Below are 15,767 nucleotides of genomic sequence, written 5' to 3' on the forward strand. Positions count from 1 at the left end.
TCTTTCTGGGTTTTTACGTGCCGAAACCAGTTCTGATTATGAGGCACGCCGTAGTGAAGGGTTCCGGATTAATTTTGACCACCTGGGGTTATTTAGCGTGCACTACAACGCAAGCACACGGGCGTTTTTGCAAAAAGTGGAAATTACCCTACGCTTGGTAAGAAAATCGCATTACCGCCCTACTACCCTACGCTGCCCGAAAAATTTCGAAAATACCCTACAAGTAGGGTAATTACCCTACGGTAGGCAACACTGCGACTCTGCCCGTATGTTCTAGCGGCAAAACAGTTGAACAGTTTGTATGGGTGTTCTGTGCAAAGTTGGTTATTTATTCTATGGTTCTGTGGTTGAACTAGACAAGGCATGCTGGGCAACGGACATCGGTACTCGTCAAAATCTCCGCGCGTCGCTACGCGTCACCCCGTTCGCGATCGACGTATTTGACGCATTGGCGCGTGCCGGCGCGTGCCAGTGGTGTTCTGTGCCATCCGTGGTGGTACTAGCATCACTGGTCATCACTGGCATCACTAGCATCACTAGCATCACTGGTACTAGTCAAGCTCGCGCCCATCCGAACGCAGCTCGATCAGCGGGTACGTGAGTTAAATGTCAATTTACTCTGTCAATGTCAGTGTCAATTGTGGGGTTTTACGAGCCAAAGCCACGATCTGATTATGAGGCACGCCGTAGTGGGGGACTCGGGTATAATTTAGACCACCTGGGGTTCTTTAACGTGCACCTAAATAAGTACGCGGGTGTTTTCGCATTTTGCCCCCATCGAAATGCAGCCGCCGTGGCCGGGATTTGATCCCACGACCTCGCGCTTCGCAGCCCAACACCACCAAGCAACCACGGCGGGTTAATTACTTTAGTTTTAGTGAACAAAATAGTATTATATCCTGGCCTCCCGCATGACGTGGAGAGGACGGACACAAAACGTTTTTGCACAATTGTGCACTGTCCTGTGTGGACGGCCTGGGACCGTAATATTGGTACTGTGGCTAGAATGGGGAAGTGTGACGAGCGGCACGCAGCGCCTACGGGGCGCATTGAAGCCGCCGGTAGGGAACCGCGAGGGGGCGCACGCTGTCGTTGACACAAGAGTTACTGTACTCCAGTTGACACGTCGCCCGATGCCAGTCGCGCCGGCTCTGCTGCTTCAGTGACGCCGCCCGCCCTGACCTGTGGAAAGTTACGTTCGTTTCTTTTTGTGCTGCAGCAAGTCTATATGTGTACTAATGGTGCGAAAACATTGTTTCGTGTCTGGATGCTACTATCGTACTGCTGCCGAATTTTCGCTCACCGTGAACTGCCTTAGTTTCTACGATTTGGTCAAAGCTCCCAGCAGTGGCAACTGTGAAGGGGGCGATCTGACACTTCTCCTCAGCATTGAGGATGCAGACCAAGAACAGGACGCACTGCTGGATAATGGGAAGGTTGAAGAAGCTTCTCACATGATAAGAAGTCCACAATGCTTTATTTACGCAGTATATAGTGCAGAAGCACACGGACGGTGAAAGCAACAGACGGAACACAGCGCTAACAACTGAATGTTTATTGGACGAGAGCATATATATATATATATATATATATATATATATATATAATCGCCACACAAAAGGAATGTACAAGGAAGACACACCAGCAAATCAACCTAGCAGGTTCAACTGACACAGGCGCCTAACGCGACAAACACAGTTCTTAGCGCTGTGTCCTGTCTGTTTTTTCGCCGTCCATGTGCTTCTGCGCTACTGTGTAAATAATGTCATACCAACTAGCCCACCAGTCTGTCGTTTTCAATCCGCAATGCTACCCGACCATGATTACCCTGAAAAGATGAGCGACTCGCGGCTAGTCTTCTGCATGACAGGGCAAATACCCTGTAGTCTGTGTGAAAGAAATGTTTTGACGAGCTCCTTGTTGCCACCGGCAAAGCCATCGAACAGGTGGCGATGTTCTCCAAGTTCTGCGTCAATGAGGGCCTCATTCACCCTTCGGAGAAGCTCTTCTCATTTGTATAGACGCCCTTGAAACCACTGTTTTCAATGTGGTTAAGTTACAACGAGCTGCACTGTGACAGCTTGGAAGAGCTTGTTTATACTGTCTGCACAAAAACGACGTCATATTGGGCTGTGCACCGCATGGCCCCAGCCTTACCAACCAAGTTACAAAATTATTTTTGGTCATTCGTTTTCCCTTCTACACGAAGGCACCCAACAAAGAGAGTCTTCCCGTGAAAAGAAGAAGCACCTGAAGCTCAGTCGCGTCACTTCGCAGAGAATAACATAAGGCTTACACCGTTCTGTTTGAACTGTTTGAAGAATTTAAAACATTTTTTTTTTCTTGTGAGAAAAAAAGCACCAGCTCAGGTGTGTCGCGTAGCAAAAAATAATCGATGACGGAGAATGGTTTGTTTTAAACTGATTGTGAGCCACTCTTCAAAAATTAGTTGTTTGCGTTAACAGTGAGTCAAGAAATAAAATGTTTGCTTCTGAGTTACCACTGGGAATTTTCTTGCTTTGCGTTCGATAAGATGTCAGCCAGAGTAAATCATCTAAAGCAAGCTACATTCTACCATCGACGCATGCTCAATCGGATTGTTACCTTGGTGCCTTTCAATTTCGAAAGGGCTAGCATAGCCACTCTATCGCCATTTGCCGCCATGCACGAGCGAGAATATATATTGCAAAGCTTTCTTTTTTTGTTATTGCATATTCGGCTGCGCGCGCAGACGATCGCATTCCATGCAGCGTCCTTGCACTGCGGCTGCTAGCCGCCATCACGGCCGACGTGTAAGCGTGTGTCAACGCCACCTGGCGGTTTCCTCCCACAGGGGCACGCGCGAGCCGGCGCTTTCAACACACTTCCCCATTCTAGCCACTGTAATATTGGTCGATCACTTTCGGGGGTACACATCCTCACCTTCGTGACATTGTGATTACCCATCACCAGGCAACTTGTCGCCCGTAGGCATGCAAAGTCTTGCGAAAGTATCCCCCAAAGTGATCGACTGAGAATACCCTCAGGGTCCTGCTGAGTAAACCAAAAAAGAAACTGTGCAATATCTACTTGTCCGATCTGCGTCTGGCATTCCACACAATGTGGCTCATGCATCTGGGAGCGGGTTGTTTAGCGCACGAACTAAGCCTGTGTTATAAATGTAGCTTACGTGCCTTTTAGACTTGGTCCTCCAACAGCCACTTGGATGCAGCAATGTGAATGCTTGAGCCTGAATAAACAGCATCATAAAATCCGCAGTACATTCAGCGGCGTTAGCTGCAGCCTGAACGGCCCGAACGTTTTCAATCGCGTTTTTGGCCGTTGGGAGGATCCGGAAACACTTGGATAGGTTTAGGACAGACATGGCAGCGCCTGTGTAAGCAAGACCACATGAGATGTAGAGAAAGTGAGCCTGACAGTCTTCTTCATTTTCTCAGTTTACTTGCTTTTCATTTGGCACACTTAGGGAGATTGCAAGGGTGCAGCCGGAAGTTTACCTAATAATCGGAGACTTCTGGAAACTTGTCAGGCATCTAAATTTTGACCGTATTGCGAATGTGGTTGTTTGCCTATTGGCGAAAGGCTGGCATTGACTGGAGTGTTGACAGCATGTGGACTGAATCATTGTTGGTCGCCATTGAGCTGCATGTGAAGGCATCAAAGCTACACAAGGTGGTCTGGGCTAGTCCAGCTATACAGAGAACAAAAGGTTTCCAGCAAGTTGGCGTGCTGCAACTGCCTAGAGCACATGCACTGGGACAAATGTTTGAGACACATATTTGAGTTTATCACAATGAAATGCATTTTCACTCTGTCACGCACATGCACTGTTAATCTCAACTATGGCCTCTTTGAGATCATATGCATAAGCATATTTGGTTGGAGCCGACATGAAGACAATGAGTCATTTAGAGGGTTACATGCACTGTGACAATGAGCATTCACTCGTAAGGAGATTTTGTTCTACTGCAACCATAGGAGTTCCATAAGAATTTGCCAACACAGAAGTTTTCTGCTTTTTGACGCAAGAGCAGGAGAACTGTAACCTCTCGCTTGGCAACAAATGTGCTATGAAGGCGTAGTTGAACATATTGCATAACACTAAGAACAGCTCAGGATTACCTGTCCTGAGACAGTTACAGGTGACAGTCGGGAAGAAGCCTTTTGGCTGGTGCAAGTAGTGCCATATATTTTGATAAAAAAAGTTTCTCGAGAACTCGGAAGTACTAGAAAGGAGGAGTCAGCAGCCAACTATGCAATGTTACGCTTTGCTGGCATGCAGATTGGTCAGGAAAGCCTACTGCTCTCTGGGATAAAAAAAAAAATTCTTTTTGGCCTGCAGCTGGTATTAGTTATTTTAAACACCACACATCATTTCAATCTGTGCAAAGGTCCATAACAGGTATCATTGTTAAAATTAAATTTAATTAGCAGATTTAAAATCTTAAAGTAATGCAGGCTATGAGAGATGCTGTAGTTATTGGTTAAATTTTACTGCTTGGTGTTTTTTAACATGTGCCCTTTGCTGGGGCTCAAGTCGTTTTGTACTCCTTACCATCAAAATGCTGCTCCGGCAGCTGTAAAGTGAGCGCACTGTAGTAACCGTCGCTTGGCAGTGGCTGAAGATAAATATAAAGAAGTGCGGTGGAGCAGAATGCACGCATGAACAACCTTGTAAAGGTTTGGTAAAATAAAAAAAAAATCTGCACAGATTTTTTACTCTTGTCTCTGCCTTGGCTTGTCGTAGCTACAGTGGTGACCCTGTCGAACATGCCGACAGCCTGGGGCGATGGACAGCACACATGCTGCCAGTCATACGGATTCCACAGCCGCCGACACTCCTGTCTGCACCTCGAAGTTCCGACCCTTTCTGGTCCAACGGCCCTGGGCTCTGGTTCCTGCAGGTCAAAGCATGTTTTACTGCGCACTGGATCACGTCCAGGTCACCACTGTAGATACGGTGGGGCAAGGCAGATAAGAACTGAGTCGGTGCCAAACGTTTTTTTACTGAACCTTTGCAGTGTTGCTTGTACATGCATTCTGTGTCTCCCTTTCTCTTCATCTTCAGCTGCTTCCTAGTGTTGGTCACTACATCTTTCTCTCGTGCTCAGCAGCAGCACCCCTAACCACCGAGTCACCATGGTGGATGCAGGTATGGTAATGGTAAGAATTGTAAGATCTGCCCCCTCTTTTTTTTTTTTTTTTTGCAGAATGTCAGTTGCGGCTGATTTGGAAAAGGGCAAGTCCCAGAAAAAAGAGGTAAGAATGTGTGTGTGTGTTTGATGCATGGTTTAAAGTGTTCTTATAGCGATTTGGGGGGGAAGGGGGGGGGGGGTATTATTTGTTTCTGTCATGGCTGTCTTGTTTTGCTGGAGTTGTGGTTTGCAAGTGCAAATTATTTAAACTTCTATTTGTGTTATTGAAGCAGGTAGTTGACTTGCATGTATTCACACTCCTGTGGACCATACCTTTATCAGAATTATCTGGAATTTAATTAAAGATGATCCAACAAATCCTTCCGCTCACTGTATGAACAGGCGTGAACAAAGCATCCCGTATAAAATCGGGCGTACAAAAGCAGATAAGGAATACTACTTGCAAAAAACGTTTGTAATTCACCAGTCGTAAAGTGTTTACAAATAAGTTGCTACTAGTTGCCTGATTTGCCACCATATGAGGCTTAAAGGAACAGTAGAGAGGAGCATTAAGTTAGGCAAGATTATAAAGTCATTAAGGATCACTAAGTGAGGTATAGGCTAGTTAAGCTTCTGGAATACCAAGATTGTGAGTGGAGGCTTGGCAAGACAGAAAACACATGTAAATAAGACAAGTGGTGGTCACATTGTTGTTCCCACACCAGCACCAACAGCATGTGCTCATGACTAACTAATCATTTATCAGATAGGGTGGGGTGAGACTGTGAGACTTTGAAAGGTGTTATGGAATAACTGCAGTCAAATGAGTCATGAATATGGTTGTTCTTTTAAATTTCTTCATATGGCATCAGTTATAGCTTGGTTATATATAAAGCACACAAAAAATTTAGTATTTTGTTATTTTAGTTTTTTGACAAATGTGCATTTTTTCCATAATTATTATTTGCAGAGTTTCAAATTTTGAAAATAAAAGGACAATCGTATCCTACACAATTATTACTATGTAGACACCAGTATTGTAGGAATATTGCTACACGCGTGTGGTATTTGATTGTTTGACCGAGGCGCGCGGGCGCCATCACTCGAGAAAAGAAGAGGAAGAACGAGCTGGGGGGCTTGCGCTGTGAACCTAACCAGTCAGCGCTGCAACCGCTGTTGTAAATACAACCTGTAAATAGTTGCCCGTCTTACTGACTCGTTCTTCGCGTAACATCGTGGTGGAGGTGGAACGTTCCCCGTCCTCGCCACAGAGCTCCGAAGCGGCCGCACCGTGGTCTTCTCAGCCATGGCTTCCGATGGAAACACCCCGTCGCCACCTACACCTGCGGCGCCTACCACAACGTACGTTACGGTTCCTAGTCTCCGTGATCCTGGGACATTCTCCGCCCAAAATGGCGTTGACGTCGATGACTGGCTGAGCATGTATGAGCGTGTTAGCCGAAGCCACCACTGGGACCCTACCATCATGCTTGCCAATGTGATATATTATCTGGACGGGACACCGCTTGTCTGGTTTCGCACCCATGAGGTTGAGATATCCAGCTGGGACACTTTCAAAGAGAGGCTTCGCGACCTCTTTGGCAACCCGTCAGGTCGCCAACAGGCTGCGCGAAAGGAGCTTGCTACCCGTGTCCAGTCGTCGACAGAATCGTATGTCGCCTACATACAGCAAGTGCTCGCGCTTTGCCGGAAAGTCGACGAGCACATGACCGAGGTTGACAAGGTGGGCCATATCCTAAAAGGCATCGCGGACGACGCCTTCAATTTACTCGTCTATAACGACGTCTCTACTGTCGACGCCATCGTCAAAGAATGCCGCCGCTTCGAGGTAGCCAAAAGCCGCCGCGTCGTCCCACAGTTTTCCCGGCTCCCAAACACCCCTGCCACATCCTCTTGCTCCGCTCTTCCTGCCACACGACCTTTTCAAGAGAACGTCACTCGTATCGTTCGCCGTGAGATTGAAGCGGCGAGTCCGGCCCCCCTTCATCCACGACCCCTCGAGGGTACCTTTGACCCAGCGGCCCCTACTATTTCCGTCATACAAGCAGTTGTGCGGCAAGAAATTGCCAACCTTGGCATCCCTACCGCCTGCTCTGTCTCCCGACCTGATTCGGCATCCATTCCCATGGCCACATCCTTCAACGACCAGTATTTCGCTCCCCGACCACGCAATCCTGCTGAATGGCGTACCCCCGACGACAAACCGATCTGCTTCCGCTGCCACCGAGTTGGTCACGTATCCCGCCACTGCCGCAGCACCTGGATGCCGTCGTACTGGAGCTCATTCCCTGCTCCTCGCCCATACGCCGACGCTCGCCGTTACTCACCTCGCCGTCCGTACTCTACTTCTGATGCCCCTGACAGCCAACCCCTGACAGCCAGCCAACCGCTCCTCCGGGCGATCGCCGTCGCTCCCCGTCACCCCAACCTCGCCGCTTTTCCTCGCCAAACCGCCGGACGGAAAACTAGGCCATGCAGCTCTTGGAGGTAGTGCTGCATCCCGTTTGTCCTGTACAAATCCTCCGCTGATGCTCCTCACGAACGCGAACCTAATTGACGTAGACGTGGATGGTGTTCCATTCAAGGCATTGGTTGATACTGGAGCCCAAGTGTCCATAATGAGCGCTAATCTTTGTCGTCGCCTCAAAAAAGTTCTTACGCCTGCCATCACTCGGGCCATACGCGTCGCCAATGGCGCCACTGTTGCCGTCAGTGGTATGTGCACTGCGCGCGTAGGAATTGCTGGCCGCCACGTTCCAGTCCTGTTCACCGTGCTGACCAGTTGCCCTCACGACCTCATCTTCGGGCTTGACTTTCTGACGACGCATTCTGCCCTCATCGACTGTTCCACCGGTACGCTGTGCCTCGAGCTTCCTCTTGTTTCCGACGTTCGCCCCGAACAACCGAACACCCTCTGCACTACAGCGTTTGTTCGGTTACCTCCAAAAGCCCTAACCTTCGTCGAATTGGCCTCAATGGCAACCGTGCCTGATGGCGACTATGTCGTTGCACCTATTTGTGACGTCCTCCTGGCGCGCGACGTCTCTATGCCACACTCCGTCGTTACCCTTGCCGCTAATCGGATGTGTCTCCCCGTAATCAATTTTGGCTTGACGAAGCAAGTGTTACCTGAAGGCATAGTGGTGGCCACGCTCCGGTCTGTGACAGACGACCACGTCACTGCTTTTGCAGCCGACGCGTCTCCAGATCCTCCTGATTACCCACAGGATGCCTTGAACCTCGACGGCCCATTACGTCCCATGGTCGCTCCGGACCTCGCCCCTGACCAAGCAGCCGCCCTATATCGCCTTTTGTTGTCCTACCGCGACATATTTGTCACTGAAAATCGCCCACTTGGTCAGACGTCCCTTGTTCAGCATCGGATAAACACTGGTGATGCTGTTCCCTTTCACCGCCGACCGTATCGTGTGTCCACGGCAGAGCGGCAAGTTATTCAGCAGGAAGTAAACAAGATGCTCGCCAAAGGCATTGTTGAGCCCTCGTCGAGTCCTTGGGCGTCACCGGTCGTGCTTGTCAAAAAGAAAGATGGCACGTGGCGTTTCTGCGTTGATTACCGCCACCTAAACCGAATCAATAAGAAGGACGTTTACCCTTTACCACGAATTGACGACGCTCTTGATTGTCTTCACGGTGCCAAATACTTTTCGTCCATTGACCTTCGATCTGGTTATTGGCAGATTTCCGTCGATGAGCAAGATCAAGAAAAGACCGCTTTCGTCACTCCAGATGGCCTCTACCAATTTAAGGTTATGCCGTTCGATTTATGCAATGCCCCCGCTATGTTCGAACGGATGATGGACTCTCTGCTTCAAGGTTTCAAATGGTCAACTTGCCTTTGTTACCTCGACGACGTCCTTGTGTTTTCTCCTACATTTGAGACGCACCTTGAGCGCGTTGCAGCCATCCTTGACGTCTTCCGCAAGGCTGGGCTCCAATTAAACTCATCGAAGTGCCACTTCGGGCGCCGACAGATTACAGTGCTCGGCCATCTCGTCGATGCTTCCGGAGTACAACCCGACCCGGAGAAGGTTCGAGCAGTAACGGCTTTCCCTGTACCTCAGTCTGTCAAAGACATCCGGAGTTTTGTGGGGCTCTGTTCTTATTTCAGGCGGTTCGTGAAAGATTTCGCAGCAATCGCTCAACCACTCACAGAACTTATGAAGAAAGACGTGCCTTTTACGTGGGGTTCCCCTCAGGCTGCCGCATTTTCACGTCTTATCACGATTCTGACTAATCCACCGATCTTGGCCCACTTTGACCCGTCCGCACCAACAGAGGTCCGAACCGATGCCAGTGGTTATGGGATCGGCGCCGTCTTAGCGCAACGCCTACGCTAGCCGACTCCTGACAACTGCAGAGCGCATCTATTCGATTACCGAGCACGAATGTCTTGCTCTCCTCTGGGCTGTTTCAAAGTTCCGCCCATATTTATATGGCAAGCCCTTCTCAGTAATCGCAGACCATCATGTGCTGTGTTGGCTTTCGTCGCTCAAGGATCCTACTGGCCGGCTCGGTCGTTGGGCTCTCCGACTACAAGAATATCCCTACACAGTGACGTACAAGTCGGGACGCCAACACCAGGACGCAGATTGCCTCTCTCGCTACCCAGTCGAAGACCCGACCTCTACGTCTGAGCCTGACACCGACGCCTGCGTTCTCTGTTTTTCCTCTGGTCCATGTCGCCGACGAGCAGCGCCGTGACCCATCCTTGCGTGTCATCATTGACCGCCTGGAATCTCCACTTGCCGACAGTTCCCTTCGCTTATTCACACTTCAAGATGGCGTACTCTACCGCCACAACGTTCACCCCGACGGCCCAGCATTACTCCTTGTGATCCCTAAACACCTTCGCTCGGCTGTTCTCCATGAACTTCACGACCTCCCCACTGCCGGTCACCTCGGTGTGTCACGTACCTACGACCAGATCCGCCGACTCTTCTTTTGGCCTGGGCTTGCTCGCTCCGTTCAAAGATACGTAGCTGCGTGTGATAAATGCCAGCGACGCAAGACACCATCGACGCTACCTGCTGGGTACCTACAACCAATCGACATTCCCGCGGAGCCATTCTTTCGGGTTGGTTTAGATTTACTTGGTCCCTTTCCTCTTTCTACCTCTGGGAACAGGTGGATCGCTGTGGCCACAGATTACGCCACGCGCTACGCCATCACCCGAGCGCTCCCTACAAGCTGCGCCACAGATGTTGCCGATTTTCTTTTACGCGACGTGATTTTATTACATGGAGCTCCGCGACAACTTCTCACAGACCGTGGCCGGACATTCCTGTCAAAAGTTATCGCGGACATCCTGCAGTCCTGTGCCACGAGACACAAGCTATCCACGTCATACCATCCGCAAACTAATGGCCTCACGGAGCGTCTTAATCGCACTCTCACAGACATGCTCGCGAAGTATGTCTCTTCAGACCACACAGACTGGGACCTCACTCTGCCGTTTGTCACCTTTGCCTATAATTCCTCGCGCCACAACACAGCCGGCTATTCCCCATTTTTCATCCTGTTCGGCCGAGAACCAGCACTGCCCCTCGACACAACTCTCCCTGTTCACGCGGCTCCCACCAGTGAATATGCACTTGATGCCGTCTCCCGCGCTGCTCACGCAAGGGAAATTGCCCGTGACCGCCTTTTGAACTCTCAAGAGAGTCAAAGGCGTTTGTACGACCAGCTACACCGAGACGTGCACTTCCCGCCTGTTTCTTTGGTGCTTCTATGGTCTCCGTCGCGTCAGGTCGGCCTGTCAGAAAAACTGCTGTCGCGTTACACAGGCCCCTACCGAGTGCTTCGTGCCGTGACTCCTGTCACATACGAGATCGCCCCTGACGCCCCATCTGCTTCCCAGTTCAGCGATATCGTGCACGTTACACGACTTAAGCAGTATCACCCTCCCAGTGATGACATTTAGACGCTCCCTGACGTCGCTTCTGCCGCCGGGGAATTATGCTACACGCGTGTGGTATTTGATTGTTTGACCGAGGCGCGCGGGCGCCATCACTCGAGAAAAGAAGAGGAAGAACGAGCTGGGGGCTGGCGCTGTGAACCTAACCGGTCAGCGCTGCAACCGCTGTTGCAAATACAACCTGTAAATAGTTGCCCGTCTTACTGACTCGTTCTTCGCGTAACAATATTGAAAAAGGCATGAAATAGATCCTTCACAGACGTGACATGCTCTCCGAAGAGTGCACACCACCAGAAACAGACTAAAGAGGAGTGCACGAGAGTGGCAGAGACCTCCCTAATGACTGTAAGATGCAATACATCAAAAAAGAAAGTTGCAAAGCTAGAACTTCTGTCAAACACAAGCTGTTTTTATGTGATGAACACTTCATACGAAATTGAGAGTTGATGGCAGGGCATGCCCACTTTCCGGTTGATGCAGCAACTCAAAATGAACTAATGAATTAAGTATTTTAAAAGTTGTGCATACTCATGTGTTATATAGTTTCTGAAAGTTAAGGACATGCGCTATCAAATGAATGCACAATCTGAAAATGAATAGTTTGAGCCAAACAATGTCTCACCCCACCTTAACAAGGCTTTCAAACAAGGCTTTCACTACATTCTAAAAGAACTAAGTGGTCTACCTAGCACATTTTAAATTCACGTTAGGCGTATTAACAACCTAAAATATGTGAAAATATTTTGAAATTTGTGATGGGAGGGGGGGGCCTTACTTGTGCATCGGTGCCATGTTTTGGCCATGAAATTCAGAAAGGGGAACCTGGTCCTTCATTTTCTCTACTAGTAACATTTTCCTGTCAGATAAACTTAACTGGAATTCTAAAAGAGCGCTTTACAAGTCTAAAATGACTTAGCATTGCTCTTTAATATTACTTTTACAGCACTTTTTATGCAAGTTATGTTATGGCTATGCATTAGGCTATCCTCATTGTTTTTCCTCATTTTTTTTTTCCTGAGCTGTCTTTCACTGCAACAGGTACAATATTTTATTAATGCTTCACCCATGGCAGTAGAAATTTTGAATTAAGCAGCCTTAAAAGAATACTGGCAGCATGTGTATCTTACATTTAAGGCGTCATTAGATAGCTGTTGACTTGTGGTATGAAGCTGGAGTTCTTCTAGTGTGGGACAAATGCATACCTGCCAACTCTCTCCCCTTTTTTTTTTTTTTTGAAGTTAATGAATTTGGACTTCTATGATTTTACTAGCATCATGTAGAGTCCTCAAAAAATAAATTGTGTTCACAAAAATGTTTCAAAGCTCTTGAAAAACCAGGTGGTACAAGTGTGCAAAAAATATACACACAAAAAAATTGTGTTGACACTTGTGCCACCTTGTTGTGTCAGCGCAAGGTGCCATGTAAACTAAAGAGTACTTGCTTGAACACGTTTATTCCGGCAAGTTCCTCAAGCAGGCGAAATTGGCAACAGCAAAGCCTCTGAAAAAGTCACTGTGATCTAAAAACAATGTGTTGCATGTCAATATGGGCTGTTTAATTTTAAATTTGCTGCTGCTTATATGGTGCATCTAAATGAAAACAATCATTAATAAAGTGCACATGTATGCTACAAAATGTGTGTGCTCAGGAGAAACTTTTTTTTATTGCGATAGCAATTATATGGACACTCGAAGCGGATTTCTGCCGTTGGCGTCGCCGGGAGTTTCTGTATAGAGTTCAACGGCGATTAAATCGTCGCCGCGTGCCGTATGCTGTATGTGCGAGTGAAAGCGCACGAGGGACGCGCACTTTCACGGGGAGCGAACGCACGGCAGAGAGCAAACGAGACTTCTTTCGTCGTGTGAAAGGCCATGGGGGGACGGGAGGGAGGGAGGGGAGGCAACGTTTAGCTGCTGCACCAAATGCGTATTTATATAAAAACGTTGCAAGGTGAGAAGATGGTAAAGACTTCCGACGCTGCTCGACGAGTTTCCCGTTTTGATCTCGTTGAAAACCTCCAAGCTGCCCCCAGAGGCACCAGCAATAGTCACCAACGCCGCGCGCGTTCGGTGCAAATGCGGGCAAAACGCTGACGGCGTCGACAACAGGTCTGCGCGTTGCTGGTGCGGCTGCATGTTCAAGTTTATACAACTGATAAAACTGCTATCCTTACTCCATGTAGCTCTCTACTAATTTGCTATTGCAATTGATGCTCCGCCTTTCGGGTGAAACTGCGACATTTTTTTAAATGTGTGCTATCCCCCTTTTCTCTTGTCATGTTTACAAGATTTGTACGAATCTTGAAGTACAGAGGTTCGCAGGCATGTAATGACTAGTGCATCACGTGATCAGCTCAAGATGCATGATAAATCTAACATATCTCTAGGCAGAAGCCAGCCACAGCTGAAGTCGCCGCCGTCGGAAGCGGCAATCGTTTGACACCACAAATTAGTGTGGTACCTTACCAGTAAGCCCAATATGGTGGTGAGTGCAGGCCACACTGTGAATCTCTGACCAAATGCTCAGCAAATGTGTTATCTCCTGTGCTGCCAGATTGGCGATGGCCTTCCCATCCCACTCTGCGGTCTTATGCATTCAATGTGGGATACGCCTCGATTAGACAACCATCTGCAGTTGCTTCTGTGGGTATGCAGGGCATTACGCTCGCCTTCTCCTTCCGCATATCCCACTTTCGTAGCAAATGTGTGCTCCCCCACAGGGGCGTCTGCGTCATCAGGGGTTTGGTGTGTTGCGACACCACGTACCCGAGCACATGAGGGTTGGACCCTCCCGCGTGTAGCTGTGTGCGGCTTAGCCGTGTCTGGGGAAAGGGGGATCGTGGGGGTTGAGCCGATGCCGGGTGTTTGGACCTTTAAGGCCCCCCGGCGGAGGCAACACACCTCTTCGGCGTCTGCTTCACATAGACAGCACCTCCAGACTGACCCACCTGGAGGAAATTGGTAATCGCCTTTTCCTGTCCCCCTCTTCAGTCTTTTGTCTTTCTCTCTCACTTTTCCATCTCTCCTGTCTTCTAGTCACTTCTCACTTCCGAATTTCTGGGCGGCAAGGGTTAACCTTGTGTGGGTAATCAACCTAGATTACAGCATATTTGGTTACAGCAATGATGTACTGACGTGTGCACAACTTGCCCTTTCTATGTCGTCACGTCCCCTTGTTGGGCTCGGTGGTGGGTGGCAGGCATCACTGCTGAACATAATGCTACGTATTATGTGATCAAGCTATCCTCCACTACCTGATTGTCTCCCTCACAAAAGGGGACGCACCGATGCGACACTCAACTTTTTCGTTCAACCTAAAGAAACATTCCCAAAGTTCAACGTTGTGCATTGGGAAAATCCAGACAAGACTGTTCGAATAATCTCACCATTTCTTGTGTCAAGATCTCTCACCGAAACAATAGGACCAGGCTACAAAGCAACGAATATGGCTAGTGGTGACTTGCTGCTTGAGCTGAGTGATAAAACACAGCACAGCAAGCTGTCTAACCTCATGACGATTGGGGACAACCCTGTCTCCATTTCTCCTCACCATTCACTCAACATAGTCCGTGGAGTAGTATGTGAACAAGACCTTCTGGAACTAACTGAAACAGAACTTCTTGAAGGGTGGAAGCAACAAGATGTAATAAACGTACAGAGAATCAAATTGAGACAAGAAAACAAGGAAGTACACCTACAAAGCAGCTAATTTTGACCTTCGCCATAAGCAACCTACCAGAGTCCACTGAGACAGGGTATATTGAGTTCCGTGTGACACCGTATACTATACCGAATCCCCGCTGATGTTTCAAATGTCAAAGGTTTGGCCACGGCTCACAAAGCTGCCATGGTCGGTTGACGTGTGCTAAATGTGGAGCCAATGACCACCCTGCAGATGATTGTCAAGGCGAACTTCACTGTGCTGTGATGGAGGGCATGCCGCATACTCGCGGTCATGTCCCAAATGGAAACAAGAAAAAGAAATCCTAGCGCTCAAGGTGAAACAAAACATTTCTTTCAAAGAAGCACGTACGCGTCTTTCGTTTGTCCAGCACATAACTAATGCTGCCGATGTGGTGTGTCAGGGGGCTGCGCCACCTCGGCCTAAGGCGGCTTGCTAAAATCATGGGCTGTGAGCCTGCAGGTCTGCCACCCGCCCCCTTGGTGAGAGCAGCCAGCTCTGCCTCACCTAATCCAAGAAAAAGCAAGCTGACCGCTGAGTCAGTGACTCCCAAAATCCCGCGAGAGGCAAGGCCTGTGGCACACTGCGCGGGTGTCCAGCGCCTCACAGGAGGCGATGGAGGTAACCCAAGGCCCTTCGGCGTCACTGAGTCGGTGACTCCCAAAATCGCGCGAGAGGCAAGGCCTGTGGCACACTGCGTGGGTGTCCAGCGCCTCACAGGAGGCGATGGAGGTAACCCAAGGCCCTTCGGCGTCACCGGCGCCGAAGGATCGGCGTGCCTTGTTAGAGCGCGCCAGGACAGGAAAACTCACAAGAGTTACTGCGCCTGTGAAAGGCCCAGTAACATAGCTGTGCAATCTTGAACACAGAACCACTTATCTCAGCTGCAATAGCTGTACAGATGTTACAATGGAATGTCAGAGGACTTATTCACAATCTAGATGATGTAAAATAACTCTTATCTGAATTCCAACCAAAAGTGTTCTGTGTTCAGG

General features: G+C 49.0%; 1 protein-coding gene across 2 annotated transcripts in view; it reads left to right on the forward strand.

Moving 5' to 3' along the window:
- Positions 1–320: 320 nt before the first annotated feature.
- The window catches only part of LOC119436961 (uncharacterized), a 55,053-nt gene continuing 39,606 nt past the window's right edge, over positions 321–15,767 (forward strand). The window contains exons 1-2 of one of the 2 annotated variants that reach the window (XM_049660137.1): positions 321–593; positions 5,211–5,259. In XM_049660137.1, coding sequence (XP_049516094.1) covers positions 5,212–5,259 — 48 coding nt within the window. In that variant the 5' untranslated portion in view covers positions 321–593; position 5,211. Of the gene's footprint in view, positions 594–1,149; positions 1,437–5,210; positions 5,260–15,767 lie in introns of those variants that run through there. The other variant, XM_037704009.2, reaches the window with a different exon arrangement.

Source organism: Dermacentor silvarum, chromosome 1 (genome assembly GCF_013339745.2).
Source record: "Dermacentor silvarum isolate Dsil-2018 chromosome 1, BIME_Dsil_1.4, whole genome shotgun sequence".
Lineage (NCBI taxonomy): Eukaryota > Metazoa > Arthropoda > Arachnida > Ixodida > Ixodidae > Dermacentor > Dermacentor silvarum.